At 33.9% G+C, this 25,384-nt stretch overlaps 1 protein-coding gene and 1 pseudogene across 1 annotated transcript; both read right to left on the reverse strand.

Annotated features, from left to right (window-relative positions):
* Positions 1–1,143: 1,143 nt before the first annotated feature.
* LOC122143998 (ribonuclease inhibitor-like) lies at positions 1,144–6,821 on the reverse strand. The gene is made up of 9 exons (XM_042754599.1): positions 6,814–6,821; positions 6,244–6,414; positions 5,776–5,946; positions 5,442–5,615; positions 5,051–5,221; positions 4,747–4,920; positions 2,514–2,685; positions 2,025–2,198; positions 1,144–1,894 (listed from the first exon to the last, which is right to left on the reverse strand). Exons 1-7 carry the CDS (start codon positions 6,819–6,821, stop codon positions 2,529–2,531), a joined length of 1,026 nt encoding a protein of 341 aa, XP_042610533.1. The 3' UTR covers positions 1,144–1,894; positions 2,025–2,198; positions 2,514–2,528.
* A 5,035-nt stretch (positions 6,822–11,856) lies between these two features.
* LOC109047497 lies at positions 11,857–22,991 on the reverse strand (annotated as a pseudogene).
* Between the last annotated feature and the right edge of the window lie 2,393 nt (positions 22,992–25,384).

Below are 25,384 nucleotides of genomic sequence, written 5' to 3' on the forward strand. Positions count from 1 at the left end.
ATTCACCATTCCTGGCTGGTGGAATGATCTTCCCACCCCTATCCGGATTGCTGAATCCCTGACAATTTTCAAGCGACAGTTGAAAACTCATCTCTTGGCTTCATCGTAAAAAAATACAATAAAAAAAAAAAACAAATGTATTTTTTTTATATTTATTTATCTTTATTTATTCCTTCTTTTTATAGCTTGTACTTATTTGAACAATGTCTAAAACTTGGTATAACAAGCACTTCTTGTGTCTGTTTGCCTCTTTAAGAAGAATCGCTTTTTATATCCCCCAATTGTAAGTTCCTTTGGATAAAAGCGTCTGCAAAATTACTAAATGTAAATGTCTAAATGTTGAACAGGTGTGCCTAATAAAGTGAGCATTGAGTATATATAAGCAAATGCCCTACAATATGGTTTGAAACAATCATATTCCTTTTAGGTGTTTCTTTTAAAAGACATTTATACAATAGTACTATTCTAGAAGTATTATGTTTGTCTTTTGTAAATAGCTTGTTTTAATAAACATTATTTATTTACTGTATTACATGGAATGCTGGTTTGAAACCAAGTCCATTTGGAATAAATCTTCAAAATGGTCTGTCTGAAAATATGCAGTCTTTTTTTCTTCAGAAAACAACAGTTAACAACATCTATTTGTCGTTGGAGCAGCTGTCTGATTGCCATCTCTGACACACAAAATTGATGAGATGACAGAACCAGTATGCCTGACCAAAATGTTGGTGACAGTCATTCTTATGTAAAGGTAAACAATGAGTCTGCACACCAGAAAATGCTCCTAGCAATTTTAATGATAGCTCACCACGTGTAACGTTTCGGGGCCCAAGCCCTTCATCAGACTCATTGTTTACCTTTGCAACTACTTGTCTGCCCAGCACCCAGTTTTTATGGTTTTGGATTGCTAAAAATTCTAAAAACCACACAGTAATTCTTATGTAAACATAAGCATGTTAACATTATTGAGTTCAGCAAGAAGTATTGTGGTTTTGTTTACATATCCAAAGGTAAAAGAGGAAAAACCACACTCTCAAGATATCCTTTCATTAAATTATTCCTAACACCAAAAACACACACCTTAATAGGCCTAAGCCATCATCAGTGTGTACCGTGAAACACAACAAAGGATATTTTTAAAAAAGACATCACAGGTGAACCCCATTCCTCAAATCATCAGCACCATCAGGTGCATCAAGTTACGAACATTATGGAAACACACAAGAAATAAAACAAGAAGACCATAGACAATGCTCACATGTGACCCTTATGAACAATTATCAAAAAAGGATTGATTGCAACCCAAATGGTTTCACAAAAAAACAATTTAAAGGTAATTCTTCATTTAAACCATTGGGGTATACTGTTTGAAGTGTATAAATCCAAAAAGCCTCTCGTTGAAGAAGATAGCGCTCCCTATCACCTCCCCGTTAAAGAGGTTTGACTAACTCAATACCTAGAAATTTCAAAGTACAAATATCATGCCCAAACTCATTAAAATGTCTGGCCACGGGTGACTTAATATCGTGATTGCGTATGTTACTTTTGTGTTCATGTAGTCTTATTCTTAATTCTCTTTTAGTTTTACCAACATAACAAAGCATGGGCATTTGAGTAAGTAGACAACAAAAGACGAATGGCAAGTAATTAGGTTTGAGTGTTTACATATCCGACAACATGTAGATATTGCAATTACCATTGTAGCTGATGGTGAAATGTACTCACTTGAGTATCTTCAGCTCACACACAGGATTCTTCAGTCCCTCACAGATCTTTTTTGACTCCTGAGTCCAGCAGACAGCTGTTGTTCAGGTCCATCTCTTTCAGGATGGTTTTTGAGGAGAGAACAGTAGCTAGAATTGAACTTTTCTCTGTCAGCTTACAATTATTCAGCCTGAACACAAAAACAGCATTATTTATTACAAATCAGATCAGCAGGTCTTCATATCTGCTCCAAATATAACTGGAAGTCCTTTGTAATGACTAAACAGATATGTTCTAATGTATAAATCATGTTCACTCACATAATTTTCTCCAGTTTGCTATGAGTGTCCATCAAAAGAGCAGAGAGTTTCTCCCCATCCAGGTCTCCTAATTTATCTTCACTCAGATCCAGTTCTTTTAGTACTAATGGATTTACACCCAGCACTTTAGTAAGATACTCACACGCTTCCTGTGCAGCAGGACTTTTCAAAAACCTAAAGGAAAGTAGAAGAACTTAGATTAGATAGTCATGCTGTAATTTGATGTCAATTTGCAGCTCTCATCCTCCTTATGGGTCCAGTGTAGTATTAATGTCATAGTTATGATAACTGCCTCCAGTTCATCTGAGAAAATGTAAGAAACTTAAGTTCCAGAGTCATGAAATTCAGTCATTTACTGGTATTGAATTTAAGTTCTACTTTGTGTCATTTTAAATCATAATTTAATTATCCATTTGTCTCATCTACATAGTTGCACAGCTGCGACTCCATGTCTGTGGCTTCTTTGAAATATTTGAAGACAATTATCACCTGATGGTCTTTAATTTACAGCATCCACCCCCGCTGTAAATCAATGAGCCCCTCCACTCCTGATTGTCCAGGATGATTTCCTCTAAGATCCAGCTCTGTCAGGTGTGAATTTGACTTCAGAGATGAAGTCAAAGTTTTATATCCTTCTTCAGTAATACAACAATCTGAAAGTCTATATATAAAAAAGATTGATTTAATGATATCACCTGCTTCATTTACATTTCTAAATATTTCATATAAAATTCAATGTTGTAAGCTGTCAAAGAAAAAAAAACTGAAATTAAAATGACATTTTATTCTCCATAGTCATCTAAATTTTTTATCATTTGATATACCAAATAGACATTTTGTAATGTATTCTGTATCTTTGTGATTTTGTGAACTTAGCTGGTAATTTTCCTCTGTCCCTGTTTTGTGTGGTCCCCCTCATTACTTCCTGATTGTTTGCACCTGTGTCTTGTTAGTCTAATGCTGTGTTCACGCCATGTCGTAATTCAGAGATGAGAACACGTGACAATCTACTCTGAATTATGTGTTTCTATGGCAAAACTATCAAGAGCAAAGCCCTCATGTGCTCCTGAACTTGCAATTACAACTTGTAAACTCGGAATGTTCTGAGAGTTATGACTTGGACCAGTGACAGCTGTACCACATGTCCGTGTAAATCGGATGGTTTGTCACGATTAGGGGTGTAAATCGGATGGTTCGTCACGATTCGATATGATATCGATTCTCATACCCAGCGATACGATATTTTCCGATACCTCAAAAAATTCTACGATACGATTTCGATACAGAAGTATATCGATTGATATATTGATATTTTGATATTATACATCTACATTTTTATTAACTCACAAATGCAACCAAAATATATAACATGAACATTTATCTGAAATTTTCACATCGTGTACCTCAATTGGGAAATTCACAACAACAACAACAACAAAAAATAAGCCTACACAATTTTTTTTTTTTTTATTTTTTGTATAATAAAGAAAAATAAACAATTGGACAAAAAATTATGGCTGCTACTATGGGCTCAGTGCAAAAAATCTTTTCTACAGGTAACCAAATTATAAGCAATAGCAGGAAATAAATACAATACAACAAAGACACAAGTTCAATAAACTTTAAAACAGTTAAATAAACTGCTTTTCAGGTTTTTCAGCTCAGTCTAAATTAAATTTTAAGGTAGCCTACAGAAATGAAATAATCAAATGTAAATAACTGCACAGTCTTCACTGTTTAAAAACCTAAGTATAGATTAATCATTTTTGATGTTACAAAGGTTATTTAGTCAGAAGCAGTGACCACTTGTATTTTTCTTTGACAGCATTAGATTTATTATTAGTTTGCTTTCACTTTAAGAACCAAGCACGGGTTTAACAAACACATGCCTTTTCTTTCTGAACTGTTAACGGTAACGACTGTGTTTACTAGGATATTCCCCAAAATGTGCATTTTGATATAATTATGTATTTATTTATCCATGCACAAAAAAAGCGGAAAGATAGCTCAATTTAGTATTCGCGCGTGCGGCTGTCTGTGTGCATGCGCTTCAGATGTGTGTGGTGAAAACTTCTCACACAGCGCTCGACTGGCGAACAAACATCCCGAGCGTCTTTTATGCTCACCTTGTGCCTTTGGCAGTCCTTATACCGAGTCCTGATCCGTGAGGTTGAACGAGAATGCACCCGTTGGCGGTAATGCATAGACACACATTATGTGAAAATGTAGACAGTGCCAAATAAGGTGCGGATTTATAACACAAATAAAAATATACAACATTTGACATATAAGCAAATTATAGACAAAAACCATATACATTTATCAATACAAATCTAATAATAGATATTAAAAAACTACTTAGGCGCTACCTCTGAGTCCAGGAACATGGAAAGCTATGAGTAAAATGTCACGTGCTGTCATCTCGGAATTACGGTAATTACAACTTGGCGTGAACGCAGCATAATTCCCCCTGTGTATTTAAGCTTTTATGTTTTCTGTGTTCATTTTCTGGTGTTGTCCATTGATTAAAGTACTGTTGGTGTTCTCAGTTCTGCTCAAGCTTCTCCCATGTCACCTTGTTTTTTTTTCTTCTTCTTCTTCTTCTTTTTTTTGTTAATATAAAATTTAAGTGAATCAAACAAAACCACAAAGATACAGAAAACATTACACATTAATAAATGTATATTCACACACAGACATGTACATAAATGAAAATACATACTTCAATTTCTCTAATCTGCATTGTGCATTTTCCAACAGAGGACAGATTTTCTCAATTCCTGTGTTTCGTAGTTTATTTCCACTCAGATCCAGCTCTATCAGGTTTTGAGGATTTGAATTAAATGCTGAAGTCAGAGCAACACAACCTTCTTCTGTAATACAGTTATTATTCAGCCTACAGAGAAAGAAAACAAAGACAGGAAACAGTATTCAGTTTATCTCAAAACCTTCTTTAATGAACAACGACCATTTTAAAACAAAAGAAGTGAAAATAACATCAAAATAATGTTGTATTCAATACTCACATCAGTGTGTTGAGTTTACAGTGTTTATCCTGCAGTAGAGCAGCAATCTGATCCATTTGTTTGTCTCCTAGCTTCTGTTCACTCAAATTTAGTTTTCTCAGGAGTAACGGTTTTTTACCCACAATTCCAGTCACAAACTGACAGGCTTCATCTGCAGCGGGACTCAAAAACCTACAGAATGGAAGATGAAGCAGGATTAAATTCAGTTTTATACTAAACTTGGTATGACAGAAAAATCTAGAAATTACTGCTTAAAAACATATACAATGAGATATTATTTAGCTTTAAGGAATTTCTGCCATTTGAAATAACATGAATGAACCTGGAGCATATTATGTTAAAGGAAATAAACTAGACACAGAAAAACATATATTATTTCATCACATCTCACCTCAGTGTCTTTAGTTTACAGCTTGGGTCCTGTAGTAAATCACTGAGCTCCTTCACTCCTGATTGTCCAGGATCATTTCCTGTGAGATCCAGCTCTATCAGGTGTGAAGGGTTTGATCTCAGAGCTGAAGCCAGAGCTTTAGAACCTTCTTCAGTGACACTGCAGTCTGAAAGACTAGAATTGGAATGTAAATGTAACATTCAGATTAACTGATTATTCTAGAAATGTTCTGAGCCATCTAAATCCATTAAAGGAAACATTTTGTGAGACCAAAAAAAAAAGTTCCAGAACTAAACAAAAAGAGAAACGGAGTCTGAACTGAGAAACAACTCACCAGAGTTTCTCTAGTTTACAGTTCTCTTTCAGGCCATCAGAGAGCAGCTCCACTCCTGGATCCTGCAGATTATTATTGCTCAGATCAAGATCCTTCAGACTGCTGGAGTCTGAACTGAGAACTGAAGCAAGAGCTGAACAGCTTTCATCATTTAGATCACAGTTACTGAGCCTGAAAATAATAATAAAAAAAATCAATATTATGGATATATAACTGTACTATTATTGTAGGAAGCAGATGTGTTGAGAGTGAAGCAGCACCAGAGAAACCAGCAGATCACCAACGAAATTTGATCATTAATGTGTTTTTCCCTAGCTTGTTACAAACATGTTAGATGGGTTGGGGATCTCCCACAAAAGAAATGCTTAATATGTTAAATTACCAGCACTGACCAGCATAGTTTAAATATATAATATATTTTGTGATTCCTGTTGTGTTGAGTGTAGCTGTTGGAGATATGTACCCCACTTGAGTATCTTCAGCTCACACACAGGATTCTTCAGTCCCTCACAGATCTCTTTGACTCCTGAGTTCAGCAGACGGCTGTTGTTCAGGTTCAACTCTTTCAGGATGGTTTTGGAGGAGAGAACAGTAGCTAGAACTGAACAGCTTTTTTCTGTCAACTCACAATTATTCAGCCTAAACACACACAAAAAAACAAATATATATATATATATATATATATATATATATATATATATAATATATATATATATAAATTAACACAAAAATTAGATCAATAGGTCTTAATACAGTGGGCCTCATTTACGAAATAAACGTCTGACATAAAATTGAAATTTTGTTTCGTAAACTCCAGGGGTGAGGCTTCTAAACCAGGGTGTTTCAGGGGTGTGGTATTCAAATGACGATTTTTTTCTGCCGCCACATTTATCAACGTGCGGTCATTTTGTACGATGAGATTGGCGGCATACCAATGTTTCATGAATCACATGTTAACTCTGTCGTAAGTTGATTTTCTGCGCACGGATCCGCGCTCGTTTCTATGTTAGATTGATAAATGAGGCACAGTATGTTTACCCACACATGGCTGATAGTCTTTAGAAATGAATAAAGAAGTTATAATGTATTATATTATATAAATTATTATATTATTATAATTATATATTATACTTTAAGGAAGCTACATATATTATATATGCATTTATATTATATATGCAGGTAAGGGTTTTAAGAAAATAATCATAAAGTTCAGGTCATAGTTAGAAGAGAGGGGTTACTGTGTGAACACTGGCGACCATAAATCTGAATAGAAAGTTCCACAAGGCTTGATTCTTGCACTGTTCCTGTTTAACTTGTATATGATTTCACTAGGCAAAATAATAAAAAAAAAAAAACCAAACTGATCATCACAGCTATGCAGATGACATCCAGATCTACTTAAATCCTGATCATAGACTGTTTAACCTCCTGCCCTCCGGGAGGCGCTTCAGGAGCCTCCGGACAAGGACCAGCAGATTCCCTACAGCTGTCTCCTTACTGAACTCTGCCCTCTGACACCCCCCACACCACACACACCAAACACACACACTTCTCACCCCTCCTCATCACTACATCCGGTTTACAAACAAACAAAAACAGTTCACTTGTTATTACTTGCACTACTGTCTGTTCATCCAGAAACACTGAATAATCCGTTTGCACACTGGAATATTTTTCTATGCACTTTTTTACTGTCCATTGCACTAGTGAAAATTATAAATGTTTATATTTTCATAGTTTCTGCTTATAGTGTACATACATCAGTATTTACCATTGATCGGTTTAGATTGAGAATAAATAAGAATAAACAGACATTAAGTGTTTCTCTGTACAGACAGTGATCAGTATTTACCATTGATCGGTTTAGATTGGGTTGTAACATATTGTAGACACCTGTATATCCTGTACTTACTGCTTATTGTACTTCTGGTTAGATGCCAACTGCATTTCATTGCCTTGTACCTTACATGTGCAATGACAAAAAAGTTGAATCTAATCTAATCTAATCTAATCTAATCTAATCTAATCTAATCTACCACCCAGTGACTACAGTCACACGGACTCTCTGAGCCAGTGTATTGATCAAAGTAACAGTTGGATGCACCAATTCTTCCTTTAAATAACTGAGAAAAACAGTGGTTAATAGCGGCGTTTCCACGGTAGGGCCAAAAGCGGGCGTGCTAGTGCGTGCCAGAGCCAGTCGCGTGTCCACTGTCACTTCCAGTGCTTGATCGTGCCTTGTTGGTGCTTCCTTGGGGCCAACGGCCTGGGTTTTTTGGCCCGACGTAAACCTTGGGCCTAAACGCTTCAGCTGGGGCTAGAGGAGTGGTTATGAACAAAGGTGGATTTTCTCTGCGTCTGGAGAGCGTCAGTGCCGCAGATCATTTCAGAAAGCTAACAGTTATAACATCAGCATTAAAAACTTTTAAAAATAAGTTGAGGTCAAAACTTACTTTCAGTCAGCAGCGAGAATCTGAAATAACTTGATCCGATGTGGATTGTAATCACCATACAAGGCAGAAATATTTATAAGTGATGCAAAAGACTAACACTTGACTCGACTGAATAAGCAGGCTATGTTCATAATGCTTTATTTCTGTGTGACTAATTTTAATTCCTGATAAATTAATTCATTATGATTAATGTATCTATTATTATAGTAAAACATTGATGCTATTGGATTTAAATATTTAACAAAGCATAAAAACAAATGGCCGCTTTTATGGTGTTTGTTTTGTGATTGCACTGGTTTCAGTGACTTATTTCTTAGTTTTCTGATAACTTCTCTTTGTTGGTGAAATGATGGAGTTGCATGACATTTAAAGGGAAGGGCGTGTAAAAGGGCGGGTTTCAGTGAAGCGCAGCGGAGCTTCTGGCCCGACGGTGGAAACGCAGCGTGATTTTGGCCTCGGTGCTACAGGTCCGAGGCTATTAGCCCTGCCCGGCCCGTTTAAAGCACGGCTCGCACTGGCCCCATAGTGGAAAAGCGGCTATTGTATTTGGCAAAAAGAATGAAATTCTCAAGGTTAACCCAAAACTTTGGTAAACCCAGAATTTCAGGCATCAAAAACAAAACATCAAGTCAAGAATATAGGTCTGGTTTTGGATTTCAGTAGTCACGTCAAGTAATAACTTAAACAGCAAACTATCATATCTAGATATAGCAAGACATAGATGATTTTTAGATCCCACTACAACTTTATAAAATTGTTTCAATGCTTTCATCACTAGCAAAATGCCTGTTAATTATTCAGTGGCCAATACTAAGATACAATGAGGATATGATAATTAATTAAAATAGGTTTGAGCCAGTTTGAAATACCTAATGGCTAAAATGGAGTTACAAAAATACAAGAGAAAAAAAAAAGAAAAAAAAATACAACAGTTAAGATTATTAACTAAGGTTCAAACAAAGGTTGTCTATGTTCAACAACACATGGGAATCAGCTTCCAGAAAAGTCAGTAGGTATATTCAAAACCAGACTATAAACACAGTGCAGTGTATTATCTGAGCACTGTGCTACATTTACTGATTTCACTGTATTATTATTTTTTTTTGTATTTTTCTCTTATTTCATTTAAAATAGTTTTACAGGTCTTATACACCTTTTATGAAAGTTTGTAATCACTTTTTTGTATAGCACTTTGAATTTGCATATGTTCTACAGGAATAACCTTGCCTATAAAATCATATTCACTCACTTGATTTGTTCTCCAGTTTGCTATGAGAGTCCATCAAAAGAGCTGAGAATTTCTCCCAATCCAGGTCTCCTAATTTATTTTCACTCAGATCCAGTTCTGTCGGAAGTAATGGACTTTTACCCAGAACTTTAGTAAGATAGTTACACGCTTCCTCTGCAGCAGGACTTTTCAAAAACCTGTAGAAATTAGAAGACAGTTTAAGATTAGATAATCTTGTTGTAATGTTATACCTTTTGCTGCTCCCATTCCTGTTTATGGGTGGAGTTCAGCAAACACAATTCACGCCCACTAATATGTTTCCATATTTAATGCATTAGTGTAAGGTTCCCATTTGGCTTTTAGGTTGTTCCTAACTCAATTTAAATGTTACTCAGTTTTTTAAACTTTCAATCGTTTAAAGAGAACATGATATTAGCAAGTGTGAACATATTTTTTTTGTTGTTACAATTTTATTCTGAGGCCCAAACTGAGAAAAATATAAAATTGGTGCAGCTGCTAATATTTATATGGCCTGATATTTATATAGATGAAATTTTAAAAGCTTATAATATAATGTCAGTGAGATCTTTATAACAGTAAAGCAGACTACTTACATAAACACATATAAATATCAGTTGTCATTTTATATGTCCCAATAATGTGTCTGTCAGGATTATGGAACTGTTTTGTTATGTTTTGCCATGGTTTCTGTTCCTGTTTGTCCTTATTTGGTCATGTTCCTGTCCTCGTTTAGTTTAATTATATTCCATTGATGTCACCTGTGTTCCCCTGATTGCCCCGTGTTTAAAAGTCCTGTGCTGTGTCTGAAATCGCTCACTCGTTCACTCGTTCACTCATTCACTAATCCCTATATAGTGTATAGCAGTTGAGTGGACTATAATCAGAAAGGAGTGAACAGAATAAGTGAACGGATTCGGACGGTGACCTGTTTTTTATACAGTCTATGACGGTGACGTATATACTGTGCGTGAGAGTCGGAGCGGTTGCAAAAACATCGTCACATATGCACTTTTATATTACATGTATATACTATTAATACCAATAACACTCAAAATTACTTTATTGTAATTATACATACCTCCCCGTCAGCTTTGTGTTTTCATTGATGGTATATTATTTATTTGTTTTGTAATGCTTTTATCTTCATAACCATATTATTAAAATACTGAGAATAAAAACAAACACACATTAACACGTTCATAATTTTATGTAATTTTTTTTTTTTTGTATCCTGAAACTCTCCCGGAACAGTGTTTTGAGCTCAGATAAGATAATGGTCATAGAGCGCCCTCAGGCGACCGTAAATTTGACATCGGAATGAATACACTAACTACAGGTGATAACGTTTTAACATTTTTAAATTAGCCACCAAATTATCATCATTTTTGCAAATAAACAAAGAAAACACATCATTAAATAAATAAAAAAATATATTTCAAAATATACTACATATTTTTAATATAAATAATGTATGAAAAAAAAAAACGTTAAAACAGAAATAATAAAGATGCAAACGTCATCTCTCATTCAAACTCGCTCGCTCCCCCGCTCTCGCTTCCAGCGTGATGCTACTCCGCATTGGATTATGGGAAATAGTGCTTCAGCGAGTGTACATCGGCTGTACACTCGAAATCAGAATGAATTGTGGAAATTTTTAGTAGTGAACGAATGTAGGGAATGAAGTCGTTCACTCAGAATACGGACAGCACTACAAAATGGCTGACACCCGATATAGTGCACTATATAGTGGATAGGGAGCGGTTTCGGACACAGCACCAGTCTGTTTTCAGTTTGTGTTTGTCAGGTCTACTTGTTCTCTACATGTGTTGGCTCAAGCTCCTATTTCACTATTGTGGATGATCTCCTGTGTTTCCATGATTAAAGACAGTTCTCATTTACTCATGCCTCCTGCGTGCTTCCTCAACAGCGTGACGTGACCGTGTCTTAGTGAAATTATATTTACATTTTATTATCAAGGCTCTTTAGGAGTTTTCAGAGATAAACAAATAAACATCCCTCAAATGCCTGATGTTTCATATTTGATACATAATTTTCATAAAAAAAAAATAAAATAAAAATAAAAAGAAAAACTGATTTGTAAATAATCAAGCAAACTTCTGTTGCTTTAGCCCAGTAAGTGCTTATCTTGAAATATTACTAATATGAAAGTTATGTTTACCTTATAAAATCAGCAAAGATCCCACAACTTGAATGGGGGCATTTTAAAAATTATACTAAAAGGGCTTTTACTTTACTTGCTAATGCAAAGAAATACATGTTTCTGACAGTTATAATCGTCCATATGGCATATGATGTAATTAATTAAACACTGGATCAACACAAGATACAGCTTGTCAACTGATTGTTGTTGCAGCATGGTTCCAGAAAAGGTTATTTGAAATTTACAATTTTAATAAGTATTTGAAGGTTTTAATCACCTGATGGTCTTGAGTTGACAGTTTGGATCCTGTAGTACATCACTGAGCTGCTTCACTCCTGATTGTCCAGGATCATTTCCTGTGAGATCCAGCTCTATCAGGTGTGAAGGGTTTGATCTCAGAGCTGAAGCCAGAGCTTTATAACCTTCTTCAGTGATACTGCAGTCTGAGAGTCTGTATATGAAAGAAGCTGTTAGGTATTGAATGTTCTGTGCTAAATAAACAAAATAAAGAACACTTAAAGTTCAAAAACAATATTGTGATGATAAATAATAGTTAGAGAAATGAACAAGTTAGACAAATTATTGCCATAGAGCGTGCAAAAGTGTATGCTAATATAATAGCATTAAAAATTGGCAAATGCATACATTGACCAATGATTTATTGCTAACATCTTACTAAACAAATTATTTTCCAACAAAGAATTTTTTTTATTATTCCTTCACCCTTGTCTGTTTTTTTTTTTTTTTTCAAAACACAAAAGGAGATATTCGACAAAATATTAGTCTAAGTCAAAGTGAAACTAAGGTAAGTACAGTAACTGAAATTATAGTCTCCAGGTTTCATTTTTTCTGGTAATTTAATCAAATTAACACTATAAATTCAAATGTATTTATGTACATTAATGAAAATACACACTTTAGTTTTTCCAATTTGCATTCTGTGCTTTTGAACAGAAGACAGATTTTCTGTATTCCTGAGTTTTCTAGTTTATTTCCACTCAGATCCAGCTCTATCAGGTTTGAAGGATTTGAATTAAATGCTGAAGTCAGAGCAGCACAACCTTCTTCTGTAATATTGTTATTTTTCAGTCTGCAGAGAAAAAGAGAGAGTGAGAGGGAAAACAAAAACAAAAAGACTGGAAACATTCTTCAGATTATTTCATTCACAGCACACAAACTAATAACTAAAGAAGAATAAATCTATATGATGGTTTAACTAATCTTAGTCCTCTGTTTATCCTGCAGTAGAGCAGAGATCTTGAAAATGAAATATCAAACAATATTATACTTTAAGGGTATTTTATAAAGTATTGAACCATGTGAAATACTTACATCAGTGTGTTGAGTTTACAGTGTTTATCCTGCAGTAGAGCAGAGATCTGATTCACTCGTGTGTCTCCTAGTTCATGTTCACTCAGATTCAGTTCTCTCAGGAGTAACGGGTTTTTACCCACAATTCCAGTCACATACTGACAGGCTTCATCTGCAGCAGGACTCAAAAACCTGCAGAAGAGAAGATGAAGCAGGATTCAATTCAACTAAACTTGGTGAGGTTTTGAAAAAACAGCATCTGGTTCAGATGGTAAACAGTGTTAAATTATGTTAAACTGTTATGAAACACATTAAAAAGTCAAAGTTAAAGTCTGCTTTATTGTCAATTCTTTCACATGTACAGCACATACATACAGAGAATAGAAATTGCGTTACTCTCAGATCCTTGGTGCATACAGTTAACTCTAAATACTAACAGTAGACCGTAAAAAAAACAGATAAAATACTGTCTAAATATATATAAATACAAACTATACAAATAAGGACATTGTAAAAAAGAAATAGATAAAGTGGCGTAAGGCACATGGCAGATAGAGTACAAACCAGTGAAATAAACATAACAGTGCAGATATAATGAGTGGAGTGCAAAAAGAGCTTTTCAGTCTGTTTAAAGTGATAAGAGCTCAGAGAACAGTCTTTAATTAAACTGTCTGTTACTTTATTACAGAAATAAAATGTCTACAAATAATTAACTTGCCAAATAATGTATTTTGTATTATTTCATCACATCTCACCTCAGTGTCTTCAGCTGATAGTTTGGATCCTGTAGTAAATCATTGAGCTCCTTCACTCCTGATTCACCAGGATCATTTCCTGTGAGATCCAGCTCTATCAGGTGTGAAGGGTTTGATCTCAGAGCTGAAGCCAGAGCTTTATAACCTTCTTCAGTGATACTGCAGTCTGAAAGTCTAGAACAGAAAATAATGGTTTTCTTTGTTGAGATACAGCTTATCATAAAGATACTGCGCTTTATAAATAACTTATAACTATCAAAAATGTATGATTATCTAGTGTGATTTTCCAAAGAATCTGTAAATATATGCATTAACCAAATCCTTGATAATCAAAACATGACAAATTAATAATTTACCAAAAAGTAAATTTTGTCATTATTCATTCATCCCATGTTGTGTTTAAAACGTAATTCTTGAGTCAAACACAAAAGCTGATGTTGTGCAGAACATTAAACCCAGTCTAAGTGAAACTATATGAAAATAATAAATTGAACATTATTATATTTTAACATATAGTAATTTGGATTAATATCAATACGCACTTCAGTTTTTCTAATCTGCATTGTTTGTTTTCTACCAGATGACAGATCTTTTTAATTCCTGGGTTTCCTAGTTTATTTCCACTCAGATCCAGCTCTATCAGGTTTGAAGGATTTGAATTAAACGCTATAAAGTCAGAGCAGCACAACCTTCTTCTGTAATACTGTTATTCTTCAGCCTGCAGAGAAAGAAAACAAGTACAGGAAACAATCTTCAGTTGATTTCAGCCACGATACTAATACAAAGCTAATAACAAAAGGATAAATCTATATTATGGTTCTTATTCTGCAAACACTTTAAAGAACAGCAATGACAGCATTCAGAAAATGTAAAATACTCACATCAGTGTGTTGAGTTTACAGTGTGTATCCTGCAGTAGAGCAGAGATCTGATTCACTCGTGTGTTTCCTAGTTCACGTTCACTCAGATTCAGTTCTCTCAGGAGTAGCGGGTTTTTACCCACAATTCCTGTCACATACTGACAGGCTTCATCTGCATCAGGACCCAAAAAACTGCAGAAGAGAGGATGAAACAGGATTCAGTTCAACTAAACTTTGTGAAGAAATTGTATCTTGAGCAGCAGACTTTACTTGTGAAATAATATTTTATTAATAATTCAACTGCATATAATTTATTTTTGTACTATCTCATCACGTCTCACTTCAGTTTTAGATTATAGTTTGGATCCTGTAGTAAATCATAGAGCTGCTTCACTCCTGATGGTCCAGGATCATTTCCTGTGAGATCCAGCTCTATCAGGTGTGAAGGGTTTAATCTCAGAGCTGAAGCCAGAGCTTTATAACCTTCTTCAGTGATACTGCAGTCTGAAAGTCTACAGTAAAGAGATTTGACCTTTATTAATATACAGCCATAAATATTTATTTTCAGCGCTTGTCATATATCTCAACCATGCAGCGTTTTCAGCCACACAATATTTATTTTAGGCTTCAGACATTTAAATACACATAAGTGCTAGCAAAACAATACATTTATGTAAGTTTGTAAAATACACACTGATGTCTATGGAAGTGGCAATAACAATCCTTTTTTAATTAAAATTTGATGACGTTGTTTTTTCATATCGGACACACATTGTATAGGTATCTATAAAGTTCCTTCTATTTTTCACCAGCCAACATTCTTTCATGTATTTTGGGAGAAATGGATGAATTTATGTGTTGTAAATCTGACAGATACGATTCTCTGAATTGCAATGCAAACTAATATAGCAGCGCCCATCATGCATTGTAAATCAACTAACAAGATCATTATAAAGGTTTGTAAATGACAAAACACATACTTGAGAATCAGAATATCAGATAATTGGCATAGTTAACAAGTGAATATTTTGAATAAAAAAGGAAAAATGAAATAGAACTGATCTGAAAATCTGTCATACAGCACTACACGTGACAAACGATGCTTCGCCGTGGAAACAATAAGGTGATGTGTTCTAAATTAACTGTCAATCTCATGCTGGGGGGTCAGCTAGAATATTTTAAACTTGTGTGAAAGGGTTAATGGAAAAAGTCTCATCACAGTACATTCAGCACAAACTGTGCTACAATGGTGTATGAGTAAAATGTACGCACACTATTTTTAAGAAAATCAAGTTTAAACTTTGAGAGTAAAAATAATTCTTAATAAAACTGTAAGATAAAACCTTAAAACACATACTTGACATTAGTTCATAAAACATTTGAGAATAATAATAAAAAAAAAAATACTAAAGGTTATGAAAGTGAAAGTGAAAGTTGTGACATTTGCCAAGTAAGGTAACCCATAGTGCCCACATCCAAGTGCACACACACAGCAGTGAGAAGTGAACACACCGTGAACACACAACTGGAGCAGTGGACAGCTATAGATCCAGCGCCTGGGGAGCAACTGGGGGTTCAGTGCCTTGCTCAAGAGAACTTAAGCCATGGGTATTGAGGGTGGAAGAGAGCGCTGTTCATTCATTTACTGTGTTTTGATCATCTGATTTCTATAACAAACTGTATATCTACAATAATAAATGAACAGAATACTCACATAAGTTTATTGAGTTTACAGTGTGTATCCCGCAGTAGAGCAGCGATCTGATTCACTCGTGTGTCTTCTAGTTCACGTTCACTCAGATTCAGCTCTCTCAGGAGTAACGGGTTTTTAATGTGAAGAACTTCAGTCAGATATTTACAGGCTTCTTCTCCATCAGGACTTTGTAACAACCTGGAACACAGTAGAAGTACATTAATATTATCTACCATACAGTGATTTATTTTCACAAGCTTGTGAAAAAGCTTTTACAAAATGTCTTTTTGACAGTTTAATTTTCCTTGATACATTTTTTTTAAAGACTATTGTTTTAATAACAATCACCTCAGTGTCTTCAGTGAATAGTTTGGATCCTGTAGTAAATCACTGAGCTGCTTCACTCCTGATTGTCCAGGATCATTTCCTGTGAGATCCAGCTCTATCAGGTGTGAAGGGTTTGATCTCAGAGCTGAAGCCAGAGCTTTATAACCTTCTTCAGTGACACTGCAGTCTGAAAGTCTACAAAAAAAGAAAACATTAATTAAAATTGACAGTGTGGTTCAAGTTATTACAATACTGCACAAACTGCAAAATATGACTAAATCACACTAAAGCTGAATAAATGTGACCATGGACCAAACAAAACCCGTCATAATGGTCAAATTTTTTATTTTATTTTTTTTTATTGAGATTTATATATCATCTGAAAGTGGAATAAATAAGCTTTCCATTGATGTATGGTTTGTTACGATATATATATAAATATATATATAATATATATATAATTACTAAAAATATATATAAATATATATATAATAATAATAATAATTATTATTATTATTATTTATTTATTTATTTTTAATTTTTTTGAGCTGGTTCTAATCAAAACCCAAATTTTAGGGGGAACAAAAAGCATTAGTATTGTATTTGTACTAAATATTAGTATTGTATTTACAAATAAACACTTAGTTATAGTTTTTCAGTCTTTTAGAATTTTAGTTAAGTTTGCTCTTTTGTGTTTATTGAAAGAAGGCTGTAAATGTGTCAATTTTAAAGCTCCAAGATTTATTTTGTGTATATATTACAGGCAATCTTTGGTCTCATTAACTTATTATTATTATTATTATTATTATTATTATTATTATAGACCATCCAGGGCCGTTAAAAAACAATTCCACATCCCACTCCAAATCCCAAACAATAAAAAAAACCATTACGTACAAAATAACATAAAATTGATAAAATTGCAAATCTTAAATAAAAACGATTATGTAAACACGCAAATCTTAAATAACAACCTTGACACACTGACACACATGTATAGTTTTTTTTTTTTTTTTGACACATTTCCAAATTATATTCGCATATAATTTCTTTTCAGACATCAGTTTCTTGTCACATTCAATTTGGTTGTCATTGTAACGACACTAATTTGTGGAGATTACACAAATCTGAATGCATTATTTGCAAATTGAATGTTAGGATAAACATTTTGCATAATTTATTATCTGTAATACCATTGTAGCCACTGGATGCCTGTATAGCTCTATGCAACAATCCCTAATTTCTAAGAAATTGTCATCACACATAAATTAATTTTATTACATTTGGATTTGGATACATGTTTAGATATTATCAATGGCTACTTTTTGTCTTTATTTGTTTTTTGTTCAATTGTTTTGTCAGTTATTACATTATTTCAGTCAAACCTATAAAACATTTTGTTACCCCAAACTACATATAAAAGCCTGATCAGTGGCATAAAAGTAATCAGAATGCAGCTACTTGTTCCTTTGTTACTCATTGATGTGTGAAATTCATCTTTAAATAACGAGACACTCTGCCCTCTATGTGTATGATGCTGCTCCCATTAAGCGTTGTTGGAAGTAAATTTATTGATTCAACATTTTGACACTTTCATAAGGATGCCTTACAATTCGTCAAAGCAGTTTAATAAAGGATGTATTGATCTTGTGAATTAGCAAATTTTTATTACACCAATTTTTTTTAATTGGCTGTTAAAAGTTTGTTGGGGATATTACACAACACTTTGAACCTTTAACAATGCATTGGCACAAAAATGCACACATTTTGGACCGATTTCACAACCTGATTTCTTGACTGCCTACTGATTTTGTGCACTTTTAATTGTACCAATTTTTAAATTGGCCTTTGAGCTTGGCTTTATTGCATGGCAAAAAAAAAAAGCCTTACCTTGACAACGCACTAACAGAACCCACTGATCGAATGATGTTGTTGAGCGCCCCAAATGCAAATTTTGCATGCAACAATCAGGCAGCAACTGACAGCACTCTGAGCCAATGGCATACAGGCATCGTCAGAATGACAGTACTGTAGACCATGATGTTGGGTGATCCAGTGGGGGCGGCAATCATAACGGTTGGCCGTGCCACTCACCAAAAACAACCCAAAAAAAATTTACAGCCAGTACGTGCGCTCATTGGCACCCCCTACTGCTGGTGGCGTCCTAGGTGACCGCCTAGCTTGCCTATGCCTAAAAACAGTACTAGTAACTATATTTTTCCATAGCAAATAGTTGTTTTTTTTTTTACCAAGGGCAAAGTTTGTAACTTTATATTTTTATATAATGTAAATGCTGTATATCAGAGCGCTGCCTTTGTACTTTTGATAGAATTGCTTGGCAACTTTTGTAATGGCTATTGTTGTTTATTAAGGATTATTGTTCAATAAATAATATTTTATATAAATAATTGTAGCATTTAATAATAGTATTTCATTTTAAGAAATAGTCTGTGTGTTAGTATTGGTGATTTTTGTTACATTGTTATACCATTAGATGGTGACAGAGACTGTAGAAGAATCAGAAACAAAGACTTATGTTGAAAGGGAGTGAAACCTTGCAAGTCGATCCAGTCAGAATCGATCCAGAATCGTTGGAGAGAGAATCATGATGCATCGATCCATCAAGTTTTTCTCCCACCCCTAGTAAATAATTGGATGAGTAGTAACTTTCTTAAGTTATATGAGGATAAACTTAAGTTTTTTTAGTTGGCTATAAAACTAGTGAAATGCTATTTAAGAACTTGGTTAAATTAACTCCTTAAGTTCTTCAGGAGTTTACAAGTCTTGGTGTTCTTTTAGATTCTGATCAGGGAAGCTAGTTCTCTCAATATTTTTAAAAGAAAGTTTAAAAACATTCCTTTTTATTTTAGCATTTAATTAGTGTGTTAGGAATTGTTAGAAAAAAAGTTTCAGCTCAAAATAGCGCATAGATCATTTATTATTCCATACTGAAAATTAAAATTTTTTAAGAGAAAGATGTATTTTTTCATACAAATGAGCTGCTGCTCCCCATCCACTTTTCCAAAAGAGGGTTATACGTTTACAGCTCGTCCCTCTAATACTCTGCCAAAACATCTGTTTGCTTTTGATTTTCAGGTCTATCTGGTTCAAGCTCACATGATAATGCAGTTCATTGCAATTTATTATTTGCATGCATTTTAAAGCAATATCAGTTTAAACTTCTGATATATGGTGTTCTAATTGCACACATCTAAAGGGAATGCACAGAAAGCTTACTGTCAGCACATCGCTTGGGTAATAAACTTCTTTTTTGCGTCTTATTGCAAATAAACTGTCAAATAAACACAAAGTTATGTTAAAAACACAAACAGTCAGTTATGTCTGTGAACGTAAACAGCTGGGAAAGAAATCCCATGTACTAGATTAAATCTGCTCTAGAAAAATACATTTCTTACTTTAGTGGCGTACCGTGTACAGGTCACTGTAGGGAGGAGCTAAGTTAATAAGGCAGAGATCGTTACCAGTCATGGGACTGTTCCAAAGTTACGTCACTTTGAAGTACATCCCACAACGACTTTATTTTGGGACGTTTCTGACTTATGGGGAAATAACAAATGGAGTGGGGATGGACCCCAATAGGGTGGTTTTTGAACACACACTGCAGACACAAAATTATGTTCAAAAACAATTTTAAAGTGAATTTTGCATAATAGGTTTATCTTCAGCTCACACACAGGATTCTTCAGTCCCTCACAGATCTCTTTGACTCCTTGTTGAGTGTATCTGATGGTGAAATGTTCTCACTTGAGTATCTTCAGCTCACACACAGGATTCTTCAGTCCCTCACAGATCTCTTTGACTCCTGAGTCCAGCAGACGACTGTTGTTCAGGTTCATCTCTTTCAGGATGGTTTTGGAGGAGAGAACAGTAGATAGAACTGAACAGCTTTGCTCTGTCAGCTCACAATTATTCAGCCTGAACACAAAAAACAGCATTTTTATTTACACATCAGATCAGCGGGTCTTTCATATCTGCTCCAAATATCCTTTATAATGACTAAACAGAGATGTCATAATGTATAGATGATCTTGACTCACTTCATTTTCTCCAGTTTACTATGAGAGTCCATCAAAAGAGCAGATAGCTTCTCCCAACCCAGATCTCCTAATTTATCTTCACTCAGATCCAGTTCTGTCAGAAGTAATGGACTTTTACCCAGAGCTTCAGTGAGATACTCACATGCTTCCTGTGCAGCAGGACTTTTCAAAAACCTACAAGTAGAAGAACTTTGATTAGTCATGCTTTAATTTAATGTCATTTGTAGCTCTCATCCTCCTAATGAGTTCATTTTTGTATTAACCTCATATTTATAACTGTCTTCAGTTCTACTGAGAAAATACATACTGGCAAAAAAAAAAAAAAAAAAAAAAAATCAGTTGTGTGATGGAATTGAATTTCCTTAAATTGAAATTCAGTAAATTCTGTAATTTCAAAATTATCACCTGATGGTCTTTAATTTACAGCATCCATCCTGTAGTAAATCACTGAGCTGCTTCACTCCTGATTGTCCAGGATCATTTCCTGTGAGATCCAGCTCTATCAGGTGTGAAGGGTTTGATCTCAGAGCTGATGCCAGAGCTTTATAACCTGTTTCAGTGATACTGCAGTCTGAAAGTCTATATATAAAATAGATTTATTTAATGATATCACCTGCTTAACATAAATTTCTAAATATTTCGTTTAAAATTTCATTTTCTAAGTAGTTAAAGAAAAGTTTAAAACTGAAATTAAAATGATATTTTAGTCTTTATAGCCTTCTATATTAACATTTGACTTAACCAAATAGACATCTTGTAATGTATTCTGTATCTTTGTGGTTTTGAGAACTTGTCTCTTGTTAGTCTAATCCCCTCTGTGTATTTAATCCTTTGAGTTTTCTGTGTTCACTGTCTGGTGGTGTCCATGTATAGTTGTTGTTCTCAGTTCTGCTCAAGCTTCTCTCGTGTCACCTTGCTTTTTTTTCCCTTTTTGTTAATATTACATTTTAGTGAATCAAACAAAACCACAAAGATACAGAAAACATTACACATTAATAAATGTATATTCACACAGACATGTAAATAAATGAAAATACACACTTCAGTTTCTCTAATCTACATTGTGCATTTTCAAACAGAGCACAGATTTTCTCAATTCCTGAGTTTCCTAGTTTATTTCCACTCAGATCCAGCTCTGTCAGGTTTGAAGGGTTTGAATTAAACGCTGAAGTCAGAGCTGCACAACCTTCTGCAGTAATACAGTTATTATTCAGCCTGCAAGAGAAAATAACAAAGATAGGAATTGTTCTTCAGTTGATCTCAAAACCTTCTTTTATAAACAGATACAGTATTTTACATACTGTATGGCGATGGCGGCGCGGCCACACGCAGCGGCTTCTCTCTGTCCCAAAATAACTATCCTTCATAAATATTAAACCATGTACTATACTCACGTCAGTGTGTTGAGTTTACAGTGTTTATCCTGCAGTAGAGCAGAGATCTGATTCACTCGTGTGTCTCCTAGTTCACGTTTACTCAGTTTCAGCTCTCTCAGGAGTAACGGGTTTTTACCCACAATTCCAGTCACAAACTGACAGGCTTCATCTGCAGCAGGACCCAAAAACCTGCAGAAGGGAAGATTTAGCAGAATGCAATTCAGTTCTCTACTAAACTTGGTATAATGAAAAATCTAGAAATTACTGCTTAAAACCTATATTAAAACTTATAATACAAATCACCATTAACAATGACAACAGATTACTGTACTGGTAATATTTTTTCTATCAAAAATAATCCTGCCTATCATTCATTTTGTATTGTTTCATCACATCTCACCTCAGTGTCTTCAGTTGACAGTTTGGATCCTGTAGTAAATCACTGAGCAGCTTCACTCCTGATTGTCCAGGATCATTTCCTGTGAGATCCAGCTCTATCAGGTGTGAAGGGTTTAATCTCAGAGCTGAAGCCAGAGCTTTATAACCTTCTTCAGTGATACTGCAGTTTGAGAGTCTAGAACAGGAATGAAAATGTAACATTCAGGTTAATCAGTTATTCTATAAATATCCTGAACAATATAAATCAATGAAAATATTCTAGAATTTGTTTCAAGAATTAATTAATAAATTAGTTGAAAAAGCTGCAAATGGAAGCAAACAAAAAGAGACATTTAATGTTAGACATCAACTCACCTGAGTTTCTCCAGTTTACAGTTGTCTTTCAGTCCATCGGAGAGTAGCCTCACTCCTGAATCCTGTAGATTATTATTGCTCAGGTCAAGATCTTTCAGACTGCTGGAGTCTGAACTGAGAACTGAGCTTAGAGCTGAACAGCTTTTCACTGTTAGATCACATGTACTGAGCCTGAAAATAATAATAAAAAATCAATAATATGGATACATAACTGTACCATTTTTGTTGGAAGCAGAGGTGTTGAGAGTGAAGCAGCATCAGAGAAATCAGCAGATTACCACTGAAATTTGATCATTAATGTATTTTCCCCTCCAACCACAAACACGTCAGATGTTAGATTCATAACCTATATAATTCTACAATTGTAAATCTTTAAATAAATATCAAAAAAATAAAAAAAAAAAAGGTACACAAACACCTTAGCAAACTTTCGATTCAAAGTTGAATAAAAACAAATAAATATATATTAGTGCTGTCAAACAATTAATCATGATTACCTGGATCCAAAATAAAAGTTTTTGTTTACAGAATATGTGTGTACTGTGTATATTTATTATGTATATATAAACACACACACACACACACACACACACACACATGTATATATATAGTGGTGGGCCGTTATCGGTGTATATATATATTTATATATAATATAAATTAAATGAATAGAAATATACATATATATATAAGAAAATATGTTATTTTATATATGAAATATATTTATATATAATATAAATTAAATGAATAGAAATATATACATATAAATACATGTAAATATTTTCAAAATATACATGGTATATATATGTCTTTATATACACATAATAAATATACACAGCACACACACATATATTCTGTAAACAAAACCTGTGATTAATAGCCATTACTCATTTGACAGCACTACTATATAATATATACAGGGCAGATTCAAATTTGTAAAAAAAAAATTTTTTTATTTTGGTGTGATTGCTTTGGTGTTGATGTAGCTGATGGTGAAATGTACTCACTTCAGTATCTCCAGCTCACACACAGGATTCTTCAGTCCCTCACAGATCTCTTTGACTCCTGAGTCAGCCAGCAGACGGCTGTTGTTCAGGTTCAGCTCTTTCAGGATGGTTTTGGAGGAGAGAACAGTAGCTAGAACTAAACAGCTTTTCTCTGTCAGCTCACAATTATTCAGCCTAAACACAAAAACAGCATTTTTATTTATCTTATTCAGCACATACAATATTTAGCACACCTTTTTTTTACATTACATTAAATATATTTAGAATGAATTAAAAATGTATAACATATTATATGATATACTATTTATTTAACTTATAAAATGTAACTATGCAGGGCTTTAAGCAACAGTCTTCATAAAGTCCAGATCAAACTTAGAAGAGAGGTTACTACGTGAACATTGGTGACCATAAGTCTGAATGGACAGCCATGAAATGGGAAGTCCCAGAAGACACAGTTCTCCCACTGTTCCTGTTCAATTTCTATATGGTTTTAATAGTGAAAATAATAAAAGAAACCAAACTTCTCATCACAGCTAAGCAATATGCCAAAAAAATACAGTTCCACTGAATCCCTGAGCCAGTTTATTGATGAAAGTAACAGTTGGATGTGCCAAATCTTTCTTTAAATAAACAAAAAAAAAAAAAAAAAAAAAAAAAAGAAAAAAATTTTCAAGGTAAACCCAAAACTCTAGGGATCCAAAAAAAAAAAAAAAAAAAAATCAAGTCAGGAATATAGGTGAGATTGTGGATTTCAGTAGTCATGTCAAAGTAATAACTAAATCAGAATACTATCATCTCAAACATATAGCAAGAAATAGATGATTTTATATCCCATTAGGATTTGATAAAAATGTTTAATTTCATCACCAGCAGAATGGACTGTTTCAAACACCTTCCTTCCCAAAAAGACCATTAGACAGCCACAGCCTAAGAACACAACGCTTTCAGGATTATGACCCTTATTTATATATATATATACTATAATATATATATATATATATATATATATATATATATATATATATATATATATATAATAAAATAAATAAATAAATAAAACACAATAAATTAAGATTATACAGTATGTTTTAAATTTACCAGAAAAAGTCAGTAGACAAAATCATGTTCACTCACTTCATTTTCTCCATTTTAAATCATGTTCACTCACTTCATTTTCTCCATTTTGCATTCAAATCCAGATTATAACTATATTTACTGAGCATTGTGCTGCATTTACTGATTGCACTGTATTATTTTATTTCTATGTTTTTCTCTTATTTCATTTTAAATAATTTTTTTAATTTATATACACCTTTTACAAATAATTACACTTTTTGTACTTTGAATTAGCATTGTGCATGAATATGAATAATCTTGTCTATAAAATCATGTTCACTCACTTCATTTTCTCCATTTTGCTATGAGAGTCCATCAAAAGGGCGCAAAATTTCTCTTCATCCAGATCTCCTAATTTATCTTCACTCAGATCCAGTTCTTTCAGTAATAATGGACTTTTACCCAGAACTTTAGTAAGATAATCGCATGCTTCCTGTGCAGCAGGACTTTTCAGAAACCTACAGGAAGCAGAAGACAATTTCAGATTGCATAA

This window comes from Cyprinus carpio, unplaced genomic scaffold, assembly GCF_018340385.1.
Source record: "Cyprinus carpio isolate SPL01 unplaced genomic scaffold, ASM1834038v1 S000006554, whole genome shotgun sequence".
NCBI lineage: Eukaryota > Metazoa > Chordata > Actinopteri > Cypriniformes > Cyprinidae > Cyprinus > Cyprinus carpio.